We start from the raw sequence: 27,788 nt of genomic DNA, 5'->3' as shown, positions 1-27,788 counted from the left end.
GGTATGCAAACTTTTTAGCACAATTGTAAGGAAGTTTTATGGGTCAGATCCACTAAAAGATTATACAGTATGGAAATGCGGCCCTTCATGAAATCTCTGGTTTTACAAGAAAGCTAAATTAATGTCAACAACAATGGTCGGGTGGCATGTTTCAGCTTAGCTTTTAGATAAAATGTGATTTGTTGATATCGAAATACTTCAGAGAAGGTAATTGGAGACTGGTTTTACAGTATTCCATGAAGACTTATCTTTAGTACTAATGTTTGCAGTACAATTTCATAGCACAGATAAATGATAATTGCAAAACTAATTTTTACTATAAAAAATGTGTGTTGTGGGGGTCTTTTATTAGCATATATTTGTCCATGTGAAAAGCAAGAAGTTATATATGTATTTTGGGTACACTTATGCTACTGAAAAGATGAGAAACAGTTTGATTTTGTGTCAGTTTGCCACATATTTTTCCACAAAGCCTCCCAAACAGTGTTTCAAAGTTAAAAGGGATAGTGGCAATAAACTTTTTTTTTTCAAATGTTTGTTGTCAGCCAAGTGCATGAAAGAAGAAAAAAAGCAGTAAGGAATTTTGCCAAACAGTGCAACTGGAAAAAAAAGAGCAACTCATTTTGTGAAAACATTAGTCTGGCTAATATGCCAAGGATGGGGTCCTGGATGGTAAATACGTATAGCCATTGTTTGGTTTATAGTCCCTTTAAGGGGGGTGATAAAGAACAGCTTTGAAGTATTCAGACAAAGTGATACTAAAGCCTTTTTTTTTAAAATAACAAACATGTCATACTTACCTGCACTTTGCAGTGGTTTTGCACAGAGCAGCCCAAGCCTCCTTTTCTTGGGTCCCCTGCTGGCGATTCTGGCTCCTCCCACCTGAGCAGTGAGCCGCTTGTTATGGGGCCACTGGTACGTGCTTGTCCCTGAGCCCCGCTCTCTGCGTCCATAAGAGACAGCAGAGCGAGACTCGGTCCCACACCCTGCTCCCTCCTCACAGGCTGTGATTGACAGCAGCGGGAGCCAATGGCTCCCGCTGCTGTGTCTCATACAATGAGGAGAGAGAGACCTGGAAAAGTCAAGTCTCCTGACACATCGCTGGACCAAGATCTGGCTCAGGAGAGTATTAGGCGGGGCTGGGGGCGCTGCACACTGCAGGTTTTTTATCTTTATACATACAATGCATAAAGATAAAAAACCTTCAGCCTTTAGAACCACTTTAAAACCACATGTGAGACAGGCCTGAAAAGTTCAGTAAGTAGCAAGACAATGAGGTGCTGTGTGGAGCAGGACACAGTGGGGTAGATTTGCTAAAACTTGTGCACTCAGAATCTGGTGCAGCTGTGCATGGTAGCCAATAAGCTTCTAATTTTAGCTTTTTCAATTAAGCTTTGGCAATAAAACCTGAACGCTGATTGGTCTCTATGTAGAGCTGCACCAGATTTTGCACTCCTCAGTTTTAGTAATTAACCCCCAGTGTGAGAGGACTATGGGCTGTTTTTTGATTAAGACACTGCTGGACTTTCATGCACCTATGGCACAGGCGGGAACTTCAAGACTGTTGGCAGTGAGCTGAAGCTTTGTTTTGTACCAGAGCTTATGGACTGTTTTGTTTGTTTTATGCTGCAGATAAGCTGCTTTGTTTGCCTTTTGGAGAAAAAAGTGTTTTTACAACTACACTGGCTGGTTGGCTAGCATTCCAAAGCCCAAATATCACTATATACTGTATATAATATGCAGCACTAAATGCAGAAAATTCAATCCCATCTAGTGCTTCAAATTATATGCTATATACCCATACGCCTACTGTACATAATCAATTTCAATAATACATAATGATGTGTACCACATGAACGAAATGAATCAACAACTTCTGCATCACATTTAAAAAAAAAAAAAATTAAAAACAATAACAAATCTCCAAGTGTGAACATGAAAACAAACACACACACGCCACCATTCTATTCTTTCACAGCCATAAATATTTTCACCATTTGTGTTAGAAAATTCTTTGTTTTGATAGTTACTGCAGTCACATACTGTTTGCTGGCCAGTTGGAAGGGCAGTATCCTTTCAAAGGAGAAATCTCTATGTCATTGTTAGCGGAGGGACCAAAAAAAACGCTGCAAGCGATGAAAGTATCCACTGGATCAAAGTTCAGAGTCTTTGAAACAACCCAGACATCATCTGAAAAAATGTGATGAAGTAGGTTGTTATAAATAGTACCATTATATATTACAGCTCAGTTGTAAAACGACAAGGATTCTCAAGATGAATGGACACATTGCTCTAATAGTCCCCTGTACATGTCAGGCCAATGAGCTTGCTGGCTACATTAAAAGGAAAGCAATGTAAACATAAAATGTACATAAGTAAAATTTGGCATTCAATGCAACACACTTAATCATATATATAGTATACAATCAATTACACGTCAGAAAAAAAAGGTGAACTTCTGTATTACAACTATAAAATAGCAATACAGTGGTCCTGATGCCTAATGAGCAGTAACACAATCTACAAATCTTAAGTGTCATATCAAGCATTATTATTACCCACCACACTTTTGATAATGCCTCCAAATGTCCCAAAATTCATGTTTCAGGCATTTTGTTTTTCTTTGAAAGAAAATGAATTGACAAAACTTTAAAGTGGTTGTAAACCTCAGACATGAAATATGAGCAAAGCATATCCATTTATATTGTGTGCTTGTCTATACAGAGCACTAAATGTCATTTCTGTCTGCTACCTGTTCTTCTGCTATAAGCATGAGTCACTTATGACAAGTTTTCCTGACACCAAGAGAAAAATGATGATAGGGGAGGGAACAGCCTGTGATTGACAGCTCCAGCTCTGTTCCTGTGTGCCCCTTCCCTCCAGTCAGCTCTTCGGTGCTGTTGTGGAAACCCATTTCAATACTACCATTCTATGGGCCATGAATAAAGATTGTGTCACTACAAGGGAAGTGTGTACAGTATGTCTAGTTCTGTGGTTTAAAAGCAGCCCAATATACATGTAAATGGGGTATTTATGGGTGTACCAAATATACTGTTGATCTTAGATACAACCAAATCCCAGCATTGCACAAGTTTAGGGCAGCTCTAAACAGATTTATGAGAATCACCTTGATTCATGTTGCATTTACTATAAGAGTTTATCTGGCACCTATCCTATGGAGAAAGACCAGACCCACTGTAGACCCTATGCAATAAAAAAAAATTGTGCTTTGCCTGAGGGGAGAGAACAATGACACTTGTGAGAATGCCTGAAGGGCATCCTCCCACATCTCATCAATCAGCACACCCAAATCTGCTTCCTATTTCTGTCTACAGCGTAACTTACCTAGTTTTGGCAGTAAGTCATTTTCCCATTATGGGAGTGAGTTTTGTGGAGCTCTCAATGTGAAGGATGCATTTAAAGGCTTACCACACCTTACACATAAATTGTACAGTAAGCTCCAGGGAACGAGTTTTGGTATATAACTGAGTCCAGTGATTGCATCGTTCTTACATTTTATCACCCAACATCAGATCTTCCACTTTTTAACCCGTTGCTGCCCCATTAACACATATGTGTGTTTGCAAAAGTGTGGGCTTTAATGCCCATATGTCACATATAAACGTCACTGGGTGGCTGATGTCTTTATGCTGAGAGCGCACTGACTTCATGCTCCCAGCACAGACGCCGAGCTGTCAAAGCTCTCGGTCCCAACTAACCTGCAGCCGGCAGGACCAATTCATCATATTGAATCATGTTAGCATTGTGACAGCCAGTCACAGTGGTCACATGATTGCTGATCCTTCTTGCCCCCGGAGCATTCAGAACTTTTTAAAGAGCCCTGCATTGAGACTTGTTCTAGTTTGGTTCATGGTAAAAGTACCATGGAATCATTGTAGATGCCCATGCTGTCTTAGTAACTGGCAGGGTGGATAAAAATCAATGATTTTTTAAAAAAAAAATAAAAAAAAATCTGATTTTTTTTTATTTAAATCAGATTTTTTTTATTTAAAATTGGATTTTTTTTAATAAAATGCTTTTTGAGGAAAATATATTACCATCCAAAGGTTATTCCATCATGAAATAAAGATTAGTTTTTTAATTATGTAGAATAAGGCTGTATATGTTTAATTTTTTTGGTAAATAAATTCCATTAATCCATTCACAATGTCATGCTCTTCCAGAGGTTTTTGTAAGATTATTGGGCAGTTTCTCTGCCTACAAGATATTATCACAGATGCTTGGTTTACTTTTGCAGTTCTCAAAACTGAATTTGACTCAGCGGAGATCACATGCCTCTTCTTCACAGCAAAAATGTTATAACATGAACAGAGTTAAGAAAAAGACCTTAATCCTAACTTCTACAAACCTATGAATACAGAATCAACCCCTTCAGTGCTAAGTTTCAAGAAGTTCAGTGAATATAATAGAAAATATTTTTCTGATTGTTTGGAGTGGAATAGATCTGCACAAGAAGAAAGTGAAACTAAGTGTGAGGAGGAAGGGGCTGACAGTCTAAGTTTCTTAAAATATATATATTTTGCTTAGCCAAATTAGTTAACAAACATGGATGTTTGTTTAAGCAAATAACATATGCTGGAATGTTATTGTTTCAGTTGAATAAATCTATTTAAATTGTTATTATTAAGGTAATGATTATTTTTCTCCTTCCTAAGTACAAAACGTTGTCCAAATATGAATGATTAACCTATTAAACTGGGGATAAAAAAACTAATATGAAAAGTTGTTATTCTAAAAATCTTCATCTACTTGCATATTAAAGTTATACCAGCAAGAATTAGTCTATGTAGAAAACTATGATTTAAATCAAGCCTTACTGACTAGTGATTTAAATCGTGATTTAAATCAGTTTGATTTAAATCAAATCCACCCTGGTAACTTGGTATAATAATTTGTTCATGTAAACAGCAACTTTATGGTTACAATCAGCAGATGAAGGATATATTCTGAAAAGCCTCCTAAAGAGATCAGCACTATGTCCTTTGCAAACTGAACATTATGTACACTGACTATATTCAGTTCACAGAGTATAAAGAGCCTTTTCAGCAAAACTTGCACAGGAGACTATAGACCCTAATTACACCTTTAAGGCAAATATTCCTTCGCATTTACTATATAACTATCAACATACAACAATACAGCCATATTAAAATACCTTTACTATATGCAGATGAGTTATCCTTTCTGTTTAGCTTAAGATAAAGTTTTGTTTTTGATTCACCAACAAAATCTGCACTTGCATTGACAACTTTTGCAAACTTGCCAAACTGTCGTTTTGGATATCCTGATATTTTCCTGTTAACAGGCAAGATGAGACTATTAATATTCTTTAGATCCAAAACATTTTGCCAACAGTGCAGTAACAGTTTATTCTTCAGTTTAGGTTTAAACAAAATGGGAATTTTGACTTACCAGTAAGTTCGGAGTACAGTACAGGATAGCACATCATAGACCATGGGTTATTTGCAGCTATGTTCAGGTAATTAAACAATCATGAATAGCTTTCATGAACGCCCCCAATGCACCTTTATATAAGCCCACCACTCTATAGGACTCCAGTATTTTAGCAAGCAATAAGAAATTACAGAGGACAGTGGGGGAAGAGAGAGGGAACCTGTGTTCTGTACTATACTCTAAGATATGGTATTTACAGTTATCTTAATTGTACAGTAGAGTACACAGGAAAGCAAGACATAGACCATGGGATGTCCGCAAGCAATAAACCGAGGGGTGGGCAACAACATAGGAAACAGGCCCACAAAAGGCAGGGTCAATGGAGATGTCAAAGGTAACAGTTTGAAGCATTGTGCGGCCAAAGCTCTCATAGTAAAGGCCTGAAAATCCACCTGGCGAAACGTAACTAAAAAAAAAAAAAAAAGAATGGAAGACCAGGTTGTGGCTTAGCAACCATGTGAAACAAATACTTGATACTGAAAGGCGCAAGAAACACCCACAGATCAGGTGGAATGAGCCCTAATAGGGAAGAGAAATGGTGGTGGAAGAAGAAGCAGGATGGGGCCTTCTTGAAAGAAGATATTGTGGCTAGGTAGACCCAAATTGCTCTGACTACATCCAGACTGGAATTAAATCTTCTTGGCATTTTATAGAGCAGGACATAGGTATGGAAGGACATGAGGTGAATGTAAGAAACAACCTTGGGGAGGAAAAAGTGTCTGAGTCTCAGGGCTTCCTTGTCCCTATGTAGGACAAGAAAAAGTTATTTACAAGAAAGGGCTGCCAACTCAGACACACACAACAGAGTTAATGGCCACCTCACCTGTGTGAAACCCCAATCTGAAATCCCAAATCAGTTCAAAGCTAGGTTTTCCAAAAGCTGTAAGTACTAGATTAAGGTCCCTTGGTGACATAGGCCAGATTGGAGGGATAAACATGAGCAACTCTTTGGATAAAAGTTCTGACAAGAATGTGCAAAGCCAGTGGATTTTGGAACAGAATGGATAAGGCTAAAGAGTACTAAGTACCGGATGTTGGTCCAGGCCAGACTGGAAGAAAGCCAGGAGGTGAGGATTAGAATATTTCAGGACGTTGGGGTGTCTCTTTTCGCACCAGCCAAAGTAAGTCCTCCAAGTGCTATGGCAGATCCTACAAGAGATGGATTTTTTTACGTTAAAGTGGGGTTCCAGCTGTTTTTTTGTTTATTACAAAAACTGTAGCTGCTGACTTTTAATAAACACACACTTACCAGTCCCGGAGTCCAGTGATGTTCTCACCCGCAGCGTCCCTTCTCTCCTCCATGGCGCCGGCATCTCAACTGTGGGCACCAGGCTGTAACAGCTTGCGGCTTCACAGCCTGATGCGCGTCACGCTGTGCTTCCGAATTGGTCCAAATCTTCCAAAGTCTTCTGGGACCTGTGAAAGTTCCCAGGAGACTGCGAGAGGGAGGAGGGGGCCGAACTTCCGTCTCACTTGGCTGCAGTGAACTAAGCCGGAAGTGGAAGCGGTTACCTGTCAAAACCAGGTATCCGCTCCCCCCCAAAAGGTGCCAAATATGGCAGTGGAGGGTGGTGGGTGGGAGGCAAATAAGCGGAGCTTCCACTTTTGAGTGGAACTCCGCTTTAAGCTAGGGGGGAATGAGTTGGCAATGGCCATATTTGGACCCGGGTTGCAATAGCCATGCTGTTAAAGCCAGTGACCAAGAACAGGGTGGAACAGAGGACCCTGTGACAGGGGTCTAGCCTGTTTGGCAGAGGCCAACTGATCCACTGGGAGATTGTATGCCTGTGTATCAAGTTCTCCAGGACCAAATTGTAGCAGTAAGGATCGCCAGAATCTGCTCTTCCTCTATCTTGATGAATAGCCAAAGAAAAATCTTCATTGGAGGGAATGCATACACCAGTCTGTACTGGACCAAGAAATCACAAGGCCATTGACAGCGAAAGCCAGGGGATCCTTGCACCTGGCCACAAACCTGTCCAGCTTTTTATTGAATCTGAAGACTATGATGTTGACATAAGGTGTTTCCCATTTCTGACAGAGCACTCTGGTAAATCTCGAGGTGGAGGGACCACACTCCTGAAACCAGGCATTGTACCTTCTTGATGGTTTATGTAGGCCACAGCCATGGCATTGTCCAACTGCACCCTCACTGGGAGATCATGTAGAAGAGAAGTCTAATGTAGGAGAGTCAGTCTTATAACTTTCAGTTCCAGAATGTTGATAGGCTCCTGGGGGGACCAGGTTCCCTGAACAGTCAGGGAGTTTTAGACCCCACCCCAGCCTTTCAGGCTTACACCTGTTGTTATCACCTTTCAGGAAGGGTAAGGAATTATTTCCCATATTCTAGGGCTGAGATGGAAATTCAACATGGAAGAAAGATTCTTCTTTGGCTGGACAGCAGTAGTGGGCAAACCAGAGAAGGGATCTGCTTGTACCACATCATGAGGATGTGGAGCTGAGCAAATCACAACTCCCCTCTATCACAGCCCCCCATTTCACAGCTCCCCCCACCCTCACTTCACAGCCCCCTATATTACAGCTCCCCCCTCTCACTTCACAGCCCCCCATATCACAGCTCCACCCTCAAAGCCCCCCCCCATTTCACACCTCCCCTTTTCACTTCACAGTCCCCCATATCATAGCTTCCCCCTCTCACAGAACCCCCACATCACAGCTCCCCCTCTCACAGCCCCCCCATATCACAGATTCCCTCCTCAGGCATCACAACCCCCTTCCCCCAATATTCTTCACTCTCCACAGAGTGCGTGAGCTGTCCAACTCTTCTTGTTAAAAGGGGAGTGACCCGCTTGTTAATATGAAAGGTTGGCTCCCCTCCTCTGCTCCCTTTGTAGACCTGCAGTGCCTCTTGCTCTCCATCCTGCTCTAAGATCTGCGGCGGCGGCAACAAGCCGGAACATTCAGAAGAGGAGTCCTTCCTTCCATTCATCCTGCCCTCTTCCCTGCTGTGACTTCAACAGCAGCGGTGACTACAGCGGTGGCAGGCAAGTGCATACAGAATAGGAGTCCATCCTGCCATTCCTCCCGATTTCAAACAGCTGCAGCGGCGGGAGGAGAGGAGTCCACTCAGGCTGCTAAGTAGTGTGGCTGCGTTCCAGACAGGACTGTCACCTGGTCCGTATTTGGACCATGGTCCGCTATTTAGTGATGCCTAATGTAGATACTGTATTGGTTTCAAAATTTTAGGTCCAGAATGGGGCAATTACTCAATTCAGTTTTTGACTGTGAATACATTTTAGTAAAACTCTTTGAACTTTTCCTTTGCGCAGACTAGGATTACCACTTCTTGTGCCTGAAGTTGACTCATGGCAATACACAAATCTGCCTATCTTTGAGTTGAAGCTGGCAGATTGAAGGGTAGGAATCAAGGAGGGGGTAGAGATAGAAATCCTATTTTTGTAGTCCTTGGAAATGATAGAAAGGACCCTGTGGACTGGGTTTCAGGCTATAACTCAGCAAAGCATTTTGGAGGAAGGAATACCTTTTAATATATTGGCCAATCCTCATGTAAAACATGGTTAATTTGTGTATGCAAGGTAAAGGTATTTCTACACTTCACCAGTGTTTTTGTGCCCATAGGAGTGTGTTTAGCCTGAGGAGATTCTGGTGTTGTTAGGCAAAGGTTAGTATGCACCACATCAGTAAGTGAACTCACAGTAGAATGCATATAGCGTCAATCCCTAGCTTGTACCTCATAAAATTCAGTGGGAGAGAATTCCTCTTTAGAGTCCTCACATGCAACTACCTCACTGTCCATATCATCCTCCAAGAGGTTAGAAGCTGCAGCTGAGGAGATTCAGATAGTGTAGAGGCAGAAGAGTGCTTTTGTGACATGGAGACTGAAGGTTATAGTGGAGTAGAGAGAAACATAGTTGAATTGAAATCTGCCTTAGTCGAATAGGTTGCCCGTTGCATGCCTGAGAGGGAACTAGAATAAAAGGGAGGAAGCTGTATCGGTATAGAACCTCAGTATGGGAGAGTGCACACATTACAGATCAGCCCTGCTATTGCAGGGTTTGGGTACAGTTCCCAAGATACATATCAAGGGTAACTGATCTGGAACTGATCTGGAAACTGCTGGCGAGTCCTAATGCAATAACCAGTTGAATTTTGATAGAAGTGTCAGTCAAAGTAGTTGAGGAGTTCAACTTCCGGGATTCCCTGTATGCTTTGTAGCTTCTACTCTGTTGTTTACTTTCAATTTCCAAGAAATATATATCCAATATGTACCTGTCTGTAATCAGTAATTCATGTATTGACTCTGCCTCCTGAAACTCCTCCTTTCAGAACCTCTTTAGTTCAGAAGGCAGGATCTGTGATCTCTGACACAGCAGTGCCTAAACATAAGGCATAGTGAATACATGTCACAGAATTCAAGGAATTATATGTGTGGCAATAGTCAGTTTACTAACTTCAAGATTGTTCAAATTAACAGGAGTAGGGTAGAAACAGTTGAAAACAGATGTGGAAATTTATATATGACTAACATTTTACCATAGATACACTTTAAAAATAAAAAAAAATGTTTTTGAGAACATCTTCATAGGAGACATCCATCACCTAAGGACTCATCAGCAAAAACTGGATTCCAAGTGGGTGGGGCTATATGAGGATGCACTAGGGGTGTTTTCAGCAAAGCTTTTGCAAGTGTCCGTTCCTCTGACGGTAGCAGCATATAGCCCATGGTCTATGACTTGCTGTTCCATGTCCTTTACTGTACGATTAAGGATTTTGGTACCCAAATATATAAAATCCTTTTGTTGGAGTCCATTGAGGGACATAGGAAATTGTAAAATTTGGGTTATAATGCTGCCTGCAAAAGGATTGGACACTGCCAAGCAAAAAAAAACAAAAAAAAAACTGTGGATTAGCGCAAGATATAGGGTATACAGAAAACATGTTTTCTTTCTTGTCCACTGAGGGACACAGGAAGCGTTTAACCTTCGTGACGTACAAAAGCAGTCCAAATGGGAGGTGGGCATCACAGCAAATGCATCAAGAAAACAGCAGAAAACTGGGGAATGCATGCAGCTCAATGAACTGTCTTAAAGACATTAAGCCCGAGGATGGCATCAGAAAAGGCAGAAAGTCAACTCAGTAGGGAATGCGTCAACTGAAGAAGTGGTGGCAGCCTTGAAAATTTGAAAACAGTTGCTTGATGCTGAAAAGCCCAAGAAGTGCTCACAGATCTAGTAGTGTGCACTTTGACAGGAAAGGATGGAACCCAGTCCTTGAGGCCATGACCATGAACTTGAATGATGGTCTGTCTGAGCCACCTAGTAGATGGTGTAATAGAAAGCCAGTGTACCTTTTCAAGATCTAGCCAAGATGACAAAGAGAAATCAGTCTTTTTGAAAGAAGCAGTGACTGAGAGATAGACTTCCACAGTCCAAACCACATCCAATGGAGGGAAATTTTCTTTTGGTGAATTCGAACCAGAAGAGTAGAGTAGAGAGAGGGATACCTCTAACCAATTCAAATGGTGGTATATAAAGTGCAGAGCAAAACCAGGTTCATGTCACACAGAATCATTAGGGAATGGATGTGGGGGTGGGGAAGGGGGGCTACATGGGAGACCTCCTGTACAAAGGTCTTAATCAAAGAGTGAGACACCAATGGTCTCCCAAACAGGATAGAAAGGGCAGAAACCTGACCCTTGACAGTGTTGAGAGCCAAAAACTGGTCCAGACCCAGCTGCAGAAATGAAAGGATTAGTCCTATAAATAAATTCCTGAGCTGAAAGCCCCAGAACACAAACCAAGTGATGTAAGCCTTCCACATCCAAGAATAGACCTAATGGAAGGTAGATTTACAAGCTCTGACCATCATGTAAATTATAGACTCAGGGATGCTGCTGTCCCTCGAGAGTGCAGGAAGGTAAAAACCTTCAGCCTTTACAACCATTTAACTGCTTAAGGACCACCCTTAAGCAGTTAAATCACTGACGGGGGGGGGGGGGGATTGTTTTGTTTACAATCTTCCTCCCTGTCAGCTCCAGCACACTCCTGTGCAGTGTGCTTACAGTGAAGAACACACACCCCGCCCAATAGTAAAACACTCCCAGCACACAGTTAACCCTTTGATCACCCCTCACATTAACCCCTTCCTGCCCAGTGCCATTAGTACAGTGTCAGTGCTTTTTTTTTTTTAGCACTGATCACTGTATTGGTGTCAGTGACACCAAGTTAGTTCCCCCCAGTGTCAGAATGTCCGCCGTGGTCCCACTAAAAGTCGCTGATCGCCACCATTACTAGTAGAAAAAAAATCCCATTATCTATACCGCCATTTGTAAATGCTATAACTTTCATGTAAACCAATTAATTTACACGTATCAGGATTTTTTTTGTAGCAAAGACATGTCACAGAATACATTTTGGCCTAAATTTATGACAAAATTTTATTTTTCAAATTTTTTTACTAGACTTGTTTAATAGCAAAAAATATTGTTTTTTTTCTCAAAATTGTTGGGTTTTTTTTGCTTATAGTGCAAAAAATTAAGAACGCACAGGTGATCAAATACCACGGAAAGAAGGCTTAATTTGTGGGGAAAAGGATGTAAATTTCATTTGGGTGCAGCGTTGCATGACTGCGCAATTGTTAAAGTAACGCAGCACCGTAACGCAAAAAATGGCCTGGTCATGAAGGGGGGTAAATCCTCAGGAGGGCAAGTGGTTAAGGATAATCACTCACCAAATTTGCATGCCTATCTTGTAGCTTGAACAGCACCAGGAGAAGTATTCCTCCACTGCCTGCACACAAGGTAGCTCCAGACCCACAGGCAGGAAAAAAGGTTTCACATGGTGTAGTATAGTTATGATAAATCATTTATTGTGGACAGTGAAAATAATCTCACAAAACACAGCAGACTGAGGACATATGACAAAAACCAAACATGTGGGTGGATACTGTGGATCAGTATAGTGCTAGCTGTAAGCTAAGGAATCCACTGGTCGCTCAGCTCCAAGCCATTCACAGCACACAGAGAACCTAAATCACCAATCTGCTTACAATGTCTGGCTCCACCCTTTGGAGTTGAATGGCCAGCATATTCGTTAGCTTACAGTTAGCACTAGAGACAGGCTGAGGCAATGCCAACCACACCTGGAAAGAACTCTGCAGCTAACTTTGACCATAATGGAGTCTAGAAAGTGCTGCAGGGGGAATACAGAGCCTAAAGGCAACTTCCATTTATCCCAGCAACATCCAGTCCTGCAGGGTGCAGATGCTGTGCTCCAAAAATCATGCTGAGGACAACTGTACCAGATAACTGTAATCAAAGAAACAAACCACGAACAGTGATATAGAGAAATGTCTTGATTAGAAAAAAGAAGAAAACATGACCATGCTCCTAGGACATTAGCAAAAACTATGGATGCACCAATATAACATAAAAAGGGAAAAAAAAAAAAAACGTACTGTCTCTCTCAATGGCTCAATATTTTAGTGCAATATTTACATACATTGCAAATGATCTGTGTAGTACATACCTAAAGATAAGCTGGCTTTCTTCATACAAGTTTATATGCTGACATCTGATGTACTTGGACAGGCTCTTCATGTCCCCTATTACAAGTCTGGACTCAATATTTCCCTTCTCCTGCTGTGTCCCTTTAACTTCATCCAACCATTTGAAGTACTTACACTGATCCTCTTTAGGAGCATCGCATGTATAAAAGAATCTACCCTGGGGTTAAAAGGAAATTGAATATTTATTCAAAAAATGTATTCTCACAAATTAATCAGTTTGTTTTTTTGGCCTGGCCACAAATGTAACTTTCTAAACTGAGTTCAATATAAATGTGTTACCTTATTGGGGCCTTCTTTTCTGACCATAACAAGCTTGGCAGGTTGCTGATGCAGACAGAGTGGAGAAACATTATCCTTTCTGTTGATCTCATCAACTACTGATGATGTGTAGAATGATATGTCCACTTTGGAGATAGCTTTGTGTAGCCTCTGTGACAGCTCAAACATTATAATGTTTAAATGTTCTGTAAAGGAAAACAAAATAGGCAAAAATTATTATGGCACCTAAAAACTACACCTGTCCCCAGCTGGAGAGGGAAAATAACTTCCATAAAAACATTTGAGGTCTATACACATGACATATACGAAAAACAGGATTATTTCAGTCAGTAATTTGATATTTCACAATATTTTAATAATTATTTTTGACAATCAAATAAAAGCTTACTTGAAAAATCTAATTTTATGTTATGGGTTCTGCCTGCTGACCATCTCTTTCTTGCATGTTTTGCATTTCTATGGACTAATTCCATGTTACTTTACTGCCTGCAAGCATGATTCCTGTATTGGCTCTAACTTCTGAGACTCAAGCTTCCAACACTTCTGTGTGAATTCTGTTACACAGAAGTGTCTATCAACAGGGCATAGTGAATAAATGTCATATAATTCAAGAAAGTAAATATGTGTGGATCTTCACAAAGTAAGCTTACAAACTTCAAGATCATTAAAATGAATATGAGTAAGCAAGAAGTAGGTTAAATACAATGTAGAAATTAACATATGCTCTTACATTTTGAGGACAATACAAACCAATGCCATTGAGGACATACATTGAGGTTTTAAGATGTGCTGTCTCTAAAAATACAGGTAGTCTGCAAGTCTGCCTTTTACATTTGACTTTGATCAAAGTTTAAGGAAAACTACACTGCATCTGAGCACCACAAACCAGAAATGCTATTTAAATCATTTAAGGCTTAGAGCTCGTTTACACTTGCTTTAAAATGTGGCATTGGACACGCTTTTTTTAAGCACTCTGAATACCAAACAAAGCACCAGTTACTAAGTAGAATGGTCAGCTTACAGTTCTGTTTATACGTTGCTATTGCTTTGCTTCAAAAATTATAATCCATGTTGCTTTCTTGGTGCTTCAAAGTGTTTCAAGAGCCTCCACAGAAGTCAATGACAGAGCTCACTAACAGCCCCTGTAGCTTTTGAGGGGCTTTTAATCAGTTAGCTTCTCTTTGTTTTGGAGGTATTGCAGGTATTAGATATTCTAGGATACGCTTGGAAACCAACAAGGGAACCGGAAAGATGTCATCAGCAGTAATTTCCGGTTCATGTGTATATATTCTGGAAGTGTCTGGTGCAAACGTCACATCTGTGGTGTGGAGCAGCAGAAAGGTGAGCGGGGTCCAGACCAGAGCGGAGCAACTAGCAGACGGCACACGTGGTGTGCAACATGGGAATGCTATAGCGGAAGGTGAGTGGAGCCTGTAGAGAGAGGACTGAGCAGCAGAAGATCAACAGAGCAAGGGGACCAGAGCAGAAGAAACTAGTATTGTCACATGTGGTGCACAGAGTGGGAGCAATATAGCAGGATGTGATCGGGGACAAGAGAATCAGCAGAGCTGGGGGTTACTACGGAGTGGAGAATCAGCAGCGCTGGGGGTTACTACGGAGTGGAGAATCAGCAGAGCTGGGGGTTACTACTGAAATGGGAATGAGTAGAGCTGGAAATTACTACTGAGTGGAGGATCAGCAGAGATGAAGGTTACTACTGAGCGGGTTACCAGCAAAGCTGGGGGCACTACTAAGTGGGGGCACGGCACGCTCCCAGCACAAAGACTGGGGTGTCAGTGAGAGCCCTGGGTCCCATTCTAATGATTCTGTGTAACATGATCACTGTGAAAGCCTCTGATTGGATAGCACAATGATCAGTCACTATGAAGCCTGCCCCCCTTGTTTTCTCTCTCTGAATGGAGGAGAGATACATTGTATCTCTCTGTCCTTTCAGAGAAAAAAAAAAGTGTTTGTAAATAAATAAAATAAATAAATAAAAATACCTAGATCAAGGTTTGACCTAGGTCAGTGCCAGGGTCAAAGGTAAGGGTCAGTATTTTTTTTTGTCAGGGTTAGTGTTTGGGTCAAAGGTCAGGGTCAATATTTTTTTTCCAATTTTTCAATTAGTATCAGTTAGTGGCAAGATAAAAAAAAAGCAAAATACGCACTATTGTTTGTGGGCCGTACTACGGGTACAAACAACAACTAATATACACATATGTGATATCGCTGTGATTGTCAGGAGCAGGAGGAACTAATTTGGATGGTAGTAGTAGCAAGAAATTTACAACTATATTAAGAAAAACATTTTTTTTTTTTTACTATTTTGGGCCAGTTTTCCTTTGATAATAAAACAATCAGGAGATACCCATTACCATTTACCCCAAACGAAAGCCCAATTTGTCCTGAAAAAAAACAAGGAATAGTCCACCTAGATACACAAAGTAGTTTGGATATGTACAGTTTTGCTAACACATGCCAAAGCTGCAAAATTGTGCTTAGGCTTTAAGATTTGTTTTCCCTTAAGGGGTTAAACTGACATGCTTTGACAGCACATGTACTGAGATGATGTTACTCTAGGTTACCTCCCTAATCACCTCTATAGAATATGACTTTTATTAGCTATTTTTAAAAAATGCCCATTCCTGTACCATTTGTTGGTATTGATGGAGCAATCCAGTTTTGGTTATTTAAATACAGTCAACTGGTTCCCATAAGGGCCAGTTTTAAAATCTACCATTCTAAAAGCAATCCTCTAATGAATAAGCTATAAAGCCTGATTACACTGTTTACTGTAAATAAATATTACTCTTTATGTACCCAAGAAAGCTCAACAATAACAATCAGTACTGCGGTACAGTAGAGACTCTCTGTAATTGGGTGGCTTAGATGAGTAACACTGAATCTTATTTGAGGATTCATGTATATCCTTTTACAATGATAGAAATAATATTGTAAATTGTTTTTGCTAAGGGCATTTTGTAGAATCCTTTACTTCTAGCAGCCGTATATCTTTACATAATAAACCAGTAAAAGAAAGTGTGCAATGAAACAATTCTTTCCACCATGTACTGCAAACAATGGGACAAACGCGAACATTTGCTGAGGTAATCTAACATACTGTATATTTAATTCTAATTAAATCAGCCAAGAGCATATTTTTATCAAATATTTATTGCATGTTCTGAAAATTGGTCTGTGTGTGGTCAGCTCTACTGTAGAGATTAGGAGATAATCAGATAATCAGGAGATAAACCGGCATTCAGTAGCTGCAGGAGGAAAACATTCATTATGCTATTCAAATTAAAAGATTCAAAATTCAGAACCATTTTATTTAATTGTGGCCCATAACCGGTTACCAAATCATTTAAGTGGCCCTCGATCTTCAAAATATAATCTGTATGCCATACAGTTTTGAAGCCATCAGTTTCAAAAACATTTATCTTGGTCTCATCACTCCAAATCAGTTGGGGTGTATTCATTTATGCTGAACACTACACACACACAAAAAAGTATCGGGACGCCTGCCTTTACACGCACGTGAACTTTAATGGCATACCAGTCTTAGTCCGTCAATATTGAGTTGGCCCATCCTTTGCAGCTATAACAGCTTCAACTCTTCTGAAAAGGCTGTCCACAAGGTTTAGGAGAAGGCCTGGCTCACAGTCTCTGTTCTAATTCATCCCAAAGGTGTTCTATTGGGTTGAGGTCAGGACTCTGTGCAGGTTAGTCAAGTTCCTCCACCCCAAACTCGCTCATCCATGTCTTTATGGACCATGCTTTATGCACTTGTGCACATTCATGTTGGAATAGGAAGGTGACATCCCCAAACGGTTCCCAGAAAGTTGGGAGCATGAAATTGTCCAAAATCTCTTGGTTGCTGACGCCTTAAGAGTTCCCTTCACTGGAACTAAGGGGCCAAGCCCAACCCCTGAAAAACAACCCCACACCATAATCTCCCCTCCACCAAACTTTACTTCACTTGGCACAATGCAGTCAGGCAAGTACCATTCTCCTGGAAACCGCCAAACCCAGACATGTCCATTGGATTGCCAGACAGAAAAGTATGATATGTCACTCCAGAGCACACATCTCCACTGCACTAGTGTACAGTGGAGACATGCTTTACACCACTGCATCCAATGCTTTGCATTGCACTTGGTAATGTAAGGCTTGGATGTAGCTGCTCAGCCATGGAAAGCCAGTCCATGAAGCTCTAAATTCACTGTTGGTGTGCTAATCTGAAGGCTACACAAAGTTTGGAGGTCTTGAGCTATTGACTCTGCAGACAGTTGGCAACTTCTGCACACTGTGCACTTTAGAATGCACTGACCCTGTTCTGTCATTTTACGTGGCCTACCACTTCGTGGCTGAGTTGCTGTTCCCACTTTGTTACAATTAGGGATGCACCGAAATTTCGGTAGCTGAAACGATTCGGCCGAAAACACCTCTTCCGGCTGTCAGCCGACATGAAAAAAAGCACTGATACAGGAGCCGAAAAAACCCCACCCCTCAACGCCACCGGCAGCCGCTCAGTTGTTCTCAGCCTTATGCCTTACCTGAGAAACCATCGAACGATCACAGAGCTGGGCATAGAGATGAGTGAAGGAAAGATGGCCTCCACTCATTTCTATGACCTTGGAGGACCGGAGTGATATCACTTCCAGTTCCGGCCATTTTTTTTTTTTTTAAAGCACTAGATCAATGTTTTTTTTTTTTGATCCAATGTCTTATTGACCCCACATATCTCTCTATAAAGAGGACCTGTCACTAATTATTTCTATCACAAGCAATGCATGCATTTCTTGTGATAAGAATAAAAGTGAATAAACATTTTTTAAAGGGACAGTGCAAAGAAAAAAAAACATTAAATAAATAAAAAAAAAAAAAAAAGTTTAAAGTGCCCCCATCCCCCTGTGCTCGCACGTTTTTGTGAATGCATACGTAGGCCATGCCCGCATATGTAAATGGTGTTCAAACCACACACGTGAGGTATCGCCACGCACATCAGAGCAAGAGCAATAATTCTTGCACAAGACCTCCTCTGTAACTTTACACTGCTAACCTGTAGACATTTTTAAAGCGTGACATGTTGGGTATCTATTTACTCACCATAATATCCTCTTTCATATTTTACAAAAACATTGGGGTATATATTGTTTTGTTTTTTTTGTTGTTTTTTAATCAAAGTGTATTTTTTCCCCAAAAATATATATTAATTTTTAAAAACTGAGCATTCTGGTTTCAGTTTTCTGCCAAGTGCATTTTGAATTTTCGATTTCGGTACCAGAATTTTCATTTCGGTGCACCACTAGTTATAATACCACTAACAGTTGACCGTGGAATATTTTGTAGCAAGGAAATTTCACGGATGGACTTATTGCACAGGTGGCAACCTATCACGGTACCACGCTTGAATTCACTGAGCTCCTGAGCGACCCATTCTTTCACAAATGTCTGTAAAAGCAGTCTGCATGCCTAGGTGCTTAATATTATACACCTGTGGCCATGGAGGTGATTAGAACACCTGAATCCAATGATTTGGAGGGGGTCCCAATACTTTTGGTAATATAGTGTGTATATATATATATATATATATATATATATATATATATATATATATATATATATACACACACATATATACACACACACAGTATATACATACATACTGTATATATAAAAATTGATTACAGAACTGCATGAATTTGTGCCTTTTATAGCTGCCTGAAGGTCAGCTTTAAGGTTTTACATTACATTGAAGACATTTTTTATACCTGCAAGAGATGCACTGAAGACTTGCTTATAATGGGCTGAAGACTGGAACACAGCTGGGATATTTACTTTTCTTTTAGGAACTAATGCAGACAGCACATTGTGTTTGGATGGAAATGCAAGATCACAGGAGAGCAAGATCTAAAATGAAATGGAATAAAATCCAAGTAAGCAGAAAAAATATTTGTTTAATTTCCAGACGCTCTACAAAGTATAATAAGACTATTTAAATGATACAGGGCATGAAGTTTAATTTACAGTATATATGCATTGAGTCATAAAACACGCAGAGTGGCATGGGCTGAACAAATAAATAACAACAGCACTAGGGCTGAAACAACTAATCAACATAATCAATTATAATCGATTATCGCTTAGTTGGTTAGCTGATTAGTTGGCCTGCATACAGAATGCATTATTTGTTTACATATCAGAAAATACAGTGCACCATACATACAGCTCAGTACACTGTTCATATATGTCAGTAAGTGCCTGAGAAATTGTGAATGTGTGAGGAGTCCTATGGACCATGCAGTGCTTGGCAGGAGAAGGAAATTATTCTAAAGGCAGAAGTTTTTTTACCTTGCTAAAGGGGCACTCTGAGAGCAGGAGGTTGCCAGAAGCACTGGACCCCAGAAGAGGAGAATCAGGGCTGCTCTGTGCAAAACTATTACACAGAGCAAGTAAGTATGACAAGTTTATTGATTAAAAAAAAAAAAATCTAATTTTTACAATCACTTTAAGGGCTCTGTGCAGGTAAGATCAGCATCAGAACCCAGAGAAGCGGTAGACTGATAGACTGAAGGTAACATTAGGCATTCTAATTAAATTTAAAGGATAAGTTCACTTTACCTGCAAAAAAAAAAAAAAAAGAAAGGGGCATTTTTTTTGTTTTCTGGAGCATGCAAAGCATTGCATCAGTGATCAGCAGATCGCTGGTGCAATGCAGGACTCCTGCAAACTGTCAGTGTATCCATACATCCCATACGGGCAAGCAGATACAGTTGAACAGGAAGATTTAATAAACTATCAGCAGCACTGTAGTGTTCACTGAGAACTACAAGCTGACAGCTGCAAAGGTTAGTTCAATAATTCACAGAACCTGGTTTTCAAAAAGTGACAGCTAGTATGGGGAACATCTCCCCGTACTGCTGTCTTGAGGGGGGGGGGAAATCGGGCAGCGGTGGGAACATTCTCAAAATGTAAAATGTTTATATTAAAGTAGTACTAAAGGCTGTGACTTTTCTGCATGGATATAAACGATTTCTATTCCTCCACCAATCCCCACCCCAATTCCTGCATGTAGCTTCATGTCTGACTCCCAGTTACACTGCCTGGTATATTTACTATTATATAGTGTATATAAGTTTTTTTTATATATATAATTACTTTCACGGTTTCTTCACAGTATAAAGTAACCCCTTATAGCAGTGATCTGCTATTTTTGTGCTATAAAGGGTTAATTTTTGTTTTTTGATCCCATCATAACAGGTGATTAAAAAAAGCATGCTGCTGCTACTAGTCTTATGCAGGCCATAGATGGGTCGAAAATCGGCCAATTTTCGGGCGAAAATAAAATTGGCCGATTTTCGGATCGTTAGTGGGCTATTTGGTCGGCCGTTTTTCGGTATTTTGGCCGTTTTTTTTTTTCTGTAAAGTTGGAAAAAAATCGGCCGATTTTGCCGATCGGCCGATTTTCGCGGCAATTAGCGGGCAAATCGGCCGATTTTTTGCCGATAAAAAATCTGCACATGAGCAGTGACCTGCAAGAGGAAGACAAAAAGAAGAAAAAGAAGAAGAGGAAGAGGATGAAGAAGAGGATGAAGAAGAAGAAGAAGAGGAAGAAGAAGAGGATGAAGAAGAAGAAGAGGATGAGGAAGAGGAAGAAGAAGAAGAAGAGGATGAAGAAGAAGAGGGTGAGGAAGAAGAAGAAGAAGAAGAAGAGGATGAGGATGAAGAAGAAGAAGAGGATGAGGATGAAGAAGAAGAAGAAGAGGATGAAGAAGAAGAAGAAGAGGATGAGGAAGAAGAAGAAGAAGAAGAAGAAGAGGATGATGATGAAGAAGAGGATGAGGATGAAGAAGAGGATGAGGATGAAGAAGAGGATGAGGATGAGGATGAAGAGGAAGAGGATGAGGATGAAGAAGAAGAGGATGAGGATGAAGAAGAAGAGGATGAGGATGATGAAGAAGAAGAGGATGAGGATGAAGAAGAAGAAGAAGAGGATGAGGAAGAAGAAGAAGAGGATGAGGATGTAGAAGAAGAAGAGGATGAAGAAGAAGAAGAGGATGAGGATGAGGAAGAAGAGGAGGAGGAGGAAGAAGAAGAAGTGGATGAGGATGAGGAAGCAGAAGAGGAGGATAAGGATGATGAAGAAGAGGATGATGAAGAAGAAGAGGATGAGGATGAAGAAGAAGAAGAGGAGGATGAGGAAGAAGAAGAAGAAGAGGATGAGGATGTAGAAGAAGAAGAGGATGAAGAAGAAGAGGATGAGGAAGAAGAAGAAGAGGATGAGGAAGAAGAAGAGGAGGAGGATGAGGATGAAGAAGAAGAGGATGAGGATGATGAAGAAGAAGAGGATGAGGATGAATAAGAAGAGGATGAAGAAGAGGATGAAGATGATGAAGAAGAAGAAGAAGAAGAGGATGATGAAGAAGATGAGGATGAAAAAGAAGAAGAGGATGAAGAAGAAGTAGGATGAAAATAAGAAGAATTCCAGTCCAGCAAAAAGTGTCTCTGCAGACAGCTCCGCTATTTCTGACAGTTCTCTGACAGTTCTTTGACATTTACAGCGGTTGCAACAATGTATCTATTTGTTTCCGAATAAAAACATCTGTATCCTAAATGGAAACAAATAGATACAATGTTTCAACCGCTGTAAATGTGAAGGAACTGTCAGAGAACTGTCAGAAATAGCGGAGCTCTCTGCAGGGACACTTTTTGCCGGCTGTAGAAGGGATGAAAATCGGCCGATTTTTTTTACCATTGATGGTAACGTCGGCCGCTTGAACGACCGAATTTTCGTTTTTTAAAAGAAAAATCTGCCGTTTTTCTCCCCATCTATGGCCTGCATTAGGGCTTGTTCACACTTGACTGTTCTACCAACGCTTGCCAAACGCCCCTATAGCTTTTGGCAAGCGTTGGTCCGGCGTTTACGAAGCGTTTTTAAACGCTCCGCAAACGCCGCATGCGCGGTTTAGCGGCAGTTGCTAGGCGTTTGCCGAGAGTTAAAAACGCCCCAAAAACGCCTATAATGAAGTTTGAATGTTGTTACCGCTCCGCAAACGCGGAGCGGCACCATAGACTAAAGTAGGAGGCTTCAACACCTCCTGACTCGACCAGAGGCGTCCGTTTTGCCGCACTGCTCCCGTTAGAACAGCACCATGTGCTGCAATGGGTAGAAATGTCCGAGGCGTTTGGGAAGCGGTAAAAACGCTTCCCAAACGCCTTTCTGCCGCTAGCAAACAAGGCTAGTGTGAATGTAGCCTTATGCTGGCCATACACATCGATTTTTGGATGAGATCCTACCATGATCCTACTATATGTAGGAACGTAGCCTCCCTCTCTTGCTTGCTCCCTAGATGGATTATGGGTATTTGTCGTGTGCATACAGCAGAACACATGATCGCAACTAAAGTGCACTGCTTATTCCAAACAAACAGAAGTGAAGGACAATAGAAGAGGTTTGGTAGCTCATGGAAAATGTTACAAGGAGGTAGAAAAACACAGTAACAAACCATTTGATGGAAAATATATTAGAAGGCCATTAAGTAGGGATGTATATGGATTTGTTTTGTAGTATAAGGATACTGTTAAAGTGGTTGCAAAGGCTGAAGTTTTTTTTTTTTACTTTCAGGCATTCTAGGCATCTAAAGCTATAGCCAGACTAACACTAATAATTACCGAGGGCTGCTGCAAACACCAATAGTTTTCGCACATACACCAAGACAAAAAAAATAAAGAATAAAGAGTGTTACGCTGCCAAACTAATCACAAGAGAATAGATAGATGAATAAATGTGAATAATACTAATTCATGAAAATAAACACCTAACAGCCCTTCACACCCCAATACATGTAACACTAAATAACCTCATATAGAATGCATGTGTCAAAAATTAATTGATAGCAAAAAAAATCAAATGCATCAGCAAAAAAAGCTTGTATAACAAATCCCCAAATATATAAATAAATTCAATCAATAAATAAGTGGATAAATAAATAGAAAGATAGAGAGATAGATAGATAGATAGATAGATAGATAGATAGATAGATAGATAGATAGATAGATAGATAGATAGATAGATAGATGATAGTGATCACAACAAGAAACACCCAACAGCCCTACTAGCCCCTTAAAGTGTTAAAAATATTAACTGATAGTAAATCATGAAAAAAAATTATCATAACAGTGTATCCATAAATGTTACACAAAGTGCAGACAAGCTGCAAACAAATTAATCAGTGCATATAAAAGACCAAGTTCAAAAGAAACCAGTCCAATCATAAATATCATCTGTGTTTCACCTTCTCAAAACAGTGGTCACCAGTGGATCCAGTAAAGCTTGCACCCCTCCACCACACGAAATGCACCCTTCCCTTGATAGTTGACCCATAATTCACAGGTCACAATGCACTCTCAACTCCAATAACCAAGTTGTCATGATCAGCCGCCAGATGGAATCATATACCATGTACCCTGGACGATTAGGGTGTACAGCGGTGCCAGTCCCCTTTAAGACTTCCGTGATCAAGGGTGGAGATTAAAACTCAAGAAAGGGAAAGAACGCCTCTCATAGTGCAATAATTTATTAAAAAAACCAATGCATATAAAAATGCACTTGCAATTAAACAAATCAAATGATTATAAAACAGCATGACAGGTATGCAGAGAATCTCACATGCGGTCCTTGTGTCCAGACTGAAAATGATGTTATCGGCCTCCGTTCTGATGTGTTGTGTCACAACCATGAAGAATTCACGTAGCTGTGACACAAAGCATCGGAACGTAGGCCGGAGACCTAATTTCTGCTCCGGATGGAAGAACTGCATGTCAAGATTCTCTGAATACCTGTCATGCTGTTTGTATGTCGTTTGATTTGTTTTTAATTGTAAGTGCATTTTTATATAAATGTATTTGGGAATTTGTTAAATAAGCATTCCTGCTATTCCTGAGGAGGTCACGTGATTGTGATGAAACACGTTGGAACGGTGGCTGGTGATGTCATTTCAGGTGATAAACAGGGTTGAAACAAATCCTCCTATATAAGTTGTATCTGTCTATCTGCAGTCTTCGCTTCTCTACATCCATTCAATGTGCTGAATTTCTAAAGCTTGTCTGAGAGCTCAGAAAAAAGGGGGCAAAAAACTGAAATTACACACTGCAGAGCTCAGTGACGAGAGCTCTGAGAGTTGACTGGAGGAAAGAGACACACCCCTTCCACACAGCACACATAAACAGAGCTGAGGCTGTCAATCTGCTGGAGGTGCCTCTCCTGTCACCATTTTTCTCTTGGTGTCAGGAAAACTTGCCAAAAATGATTCATGCTAATAGCAGAGGAACAAAGCGGCAGACAGAAGTGACAATTAACTGAGATGTACACGCTATAAAGGAATATGCTTTGTTCATTATTCATGGCTGAGGTTTACAACCACTTTAAGGAACACATAGTCTCAGGGTAAGAGGTAAGGTATCAAGTACTCAAGAAACCTGGACAGCAGTTGAGAGTGACATGGCCAAAGACTGGAGATTGAGATTCTCCGTGGCTCTTTGAAACAGGATCAGCAGCAGAAAGATGCTTCCCTTACGCTGTATGGCATGAAGAGTACAGCGTGCATGCACATGACACTTTACGCAGAAGTTAAATTCACAGCTCAGTCCCACAGTGTTAACACATTCCATGATAGAACTGTCAGGAAAAGTGGAATGATGACACCATGGGAAAATGTGGTAGCTCCCAGCATTACACTGAGTCTTATGAGACAGGGCAAATGCTGAGGCACTGCCAATGGCTCTGGGCCAGGAGAGAGCTCCCCAGCTAACTTTTAATAAAAACGAGTCGAGAAAGTGCTGGAACCCAGTGCCAGAAGGTCACTTCTAGGCTATCCCCAAGGACAGCCACACTGTACAGCTTCAATCAGAGAAAAATTCTCCAGTAGTGATGCGGAGAGGACTGCAGTGTTAATTTTGTTGAAAATAGTTTCATTATAATTTTCCTCCGCTGCATCTTTTCAGTGATGAAAACCATGACGAAAATCAATTCCAATTTTCGCAAACGAATAAAAGTGTGAGGGAGGGACTTTTACCCACCTGGACTTCCGCTTTCCTCGGAGCTCCGCCTGTCTGTTAGTCTCCTTGCCATCCGCCCTATAGCAGAAGTATATAGCACGGCTGTACAAAATCACGTATATATACGTGATTTGCATCTCCTGGTAGGCAGTTAACCCTTTGATTGCCCCACATGTTAACCCCTTCTTGCCCAGTGTCATTAGTACAGTGTCAGTGCTTTTTATTAGCATTGATCACTTATTAGTGTCACTGGGGATGTCAGTGGCAGATAGTCAGTTCCCACCCAGGGTCAGAATGCTCACCACAGTCCCACTAAAAGACGCTGATCGCTGCCAAAAAAAAAAATTCCAGTATATATACCGCCGTTTGTAGAAGCTATAACTTTCACGTAAGCCAATTAATATACACTTATTGGGATTTTTTTTAGCAAAGACATGTAGCAGAATACATTTTGGCCTACATTTATTAAGCAATTTTATTTTTCAAAAAAATTTTATTGGATATGTTTTATAGCAAAAAGTCAAAAATATTGGGGTTTTTCTTCAAAATTGTCAGTTTTTTTTTGTTTATAGCACATAAAATAAAACAACGCAGAGATGATCAAATACCACTGAAAGAGCTCTATTTGTGGGAACAAAATGACACAAATTTAATTTATGTACAGCGTTGCATGACCGCGCAATTGTCAGTTAAAGTAACACAGCGCTGTATCGCAAAAAATGACCTGGTCAGGAAGGGGGGTAAATCCTCTGAAGGGCGAGTGGTTAAAGCCCCAGCCCCCTGACTCTGTTGGTAAGCTGTATTGGCTGAGAGATGCAGGCTCCCCCTGTCTGCTGCCTGGGAGTTCTGGAACAATGCTCTGCAAACCACAGAAGAGGAACTCCTCCGTCAGATTTCTTCATGTCTGTCTGAATGTGACATGGCGAGTGTTTCCCCTCCCAGCAAGGTAGCAGTGCTTAGCACTGTGTAAAATAAAAGCCTTTCCAGACCATCCAGTTCTCTGCCTGGTGCATTTCCTCACTCCCATTTACTTCCCCATCCTCACTTGCAGCCTAAATAAGTGTCTGTAGTGCATTTTCAGACCTTATTACCATAAATAATAACGTTATTAGATTTTACTCCAGGAGTATGTAATGGAGTTTGGAAATTCTTGAGAAATGCTTAAATAATGCATTACAATTTAACTGAACCGGATAGATTTAAGTCGACTAAAATGTACTGGAGATTTTAGTTGACTAAAACTAAAATAATTCAGATGACTAAAATACAACTAAAACTAAAATGGCATTTTAGTCAAAAGGCTAGGACTAAAACTAAATCGAAATTTGACATCAAAAATAACATTCTTATAAGAAAAATCAAAGGTGAAAAGCACTAGCAAAATAATAGGTTAGTCTTTATTGCAAGAGAGCTGAAGAAAAGATATTCTAGGACACTAGTAAAACTTCTCTCTCACATTTTTGCCACTAGCAGCACTTCTCTCCCATATTTGTGCCACTAGCAGCACTTCTCTCCCACATTTTTGCCACAATACCTGCTAAACTCCTCTTCTGCACATACTCCCTACTATCATAGCACTTACACTTCTCTCCTACACATACTGCACACTTAAGCACTTATTTTGCATTATTTGTAAAATGTCCAACTTTACTTCTGCTGGAACAGCCACAAAAAGAACCCAAAACAAACAAGAAAGCAGTAAATTTTTCAATACATATCTTATAAAGTTGAGTACAGACCTGCTTATCTCCTGTGTCATGGAAATACAAGTTCTTTCTCCTCATGTGAGGCACAGTACCATTAGCTGGAGTAAGAACATTGGTGATCAGCTCCACCCTTGAAACAACAGCATTCTGTTGGCCAGGTCTGTGCTTCAACGGACCAACCTGGTGTTCCTGGGCCAATTCTGTAACATCATTCTGGATCTCCTGTATTTTTTCAGGGTGTCTAAAGACACTTTGTGCGCAGAATTCAGTGTTCACCTCATAATTATTGTTTTGTGAATTTTCTGAAGGAACATCTTGATACTTTAACCATTTGCTTGGCTGTTTACTTGATGGCTCAGGAAATCTTTTAGGTGGTCGCAGTAATGTAGGATCTGTACCTAAACAGTTGAAAAGATCATCTCCACCTTGGCTTTTGTCATCTACAATGGCAGACTGTGTTTCCTTGGATCTGTAAGAGTTAGTCTTTAATACGAATCTGTTTTGCTTATGAATTTCAGGATCATCATATCCTCCATCCATAAGATCTAAGCTGGGACTGACAACAGCCTCTGGTTGAATTACTTTTGCTACTTGCATCTGAAGCCTGGACCGTACTTTTGATAGGTTTTCAGTGTTCACAAAATCTTAGGTGGAGATAAAAAAAAAAGGTAATTTTAGCCACTTGGTGTTGCCTTTCTTGGTGCTGCAATGTAAGAT

General features: G+C 40.5%; 1 protein-coding gene across 1 annotated transcript in view; it reads right to left on the bottom strand.

Annotated features, from left to right (window-relative positions):
* The window catches only part of ZGRF1 (zinc finger GRF-type containing 1), a 145,639-nt gene that overhangs the window by 76,197 nt on the left and 41,654 nt on the right, over positions 1–27,788 (bottom strand). Inside the window, exons 12-17 of the mRNA XM_089691846.1 lie at positions 27,105–27,715; positions 19,080–19,218; positions 13,303–13,487; positions 12,984–13,180; positions 5,177–5,316; positions 2,044–2,190 (exon numbers count right to left, since the gene is read on the bottom strand). Coding sequence (XP_089547972.1) covers positions 2,044–2,190; positions 5,177–5,316; positions 12,984–13,180; positions 13,303–13,487; positions 19,080–19,218; positions 27,105–27,715 — 1,419 coding nt within the window. The remainder of the gene's footprint in view (positions 1–2,043; positions 2,191–5,176; positions 5,317–12,983; positions 13,181–13,302; positions 13,488–19,079; positions 19,219–27,104; positions 27,716–27,788) is intronic.

This window comes from Staurois parvus, unplaced genomic scaffold (assembly GCF_062004578.1).
Source record: "Staurois parvus isolate SC_StPar_1 unplaced genomic scaffold, SC_StPar_1.0 ptg000572l, whole genome shotgun sequence".
In the NCBI taxonomy this organism is placed as follows: Eukaryota; Metazoa; Chordata; class Amphibia; order Anura; family Ranidae; genus Staurois; species Staurois parvus.
The sequence above is the reverse complement of the archived record's forward strand: the minus strand, read 5'-3'. Positions and strand labels throughout refer to the sequence as shown.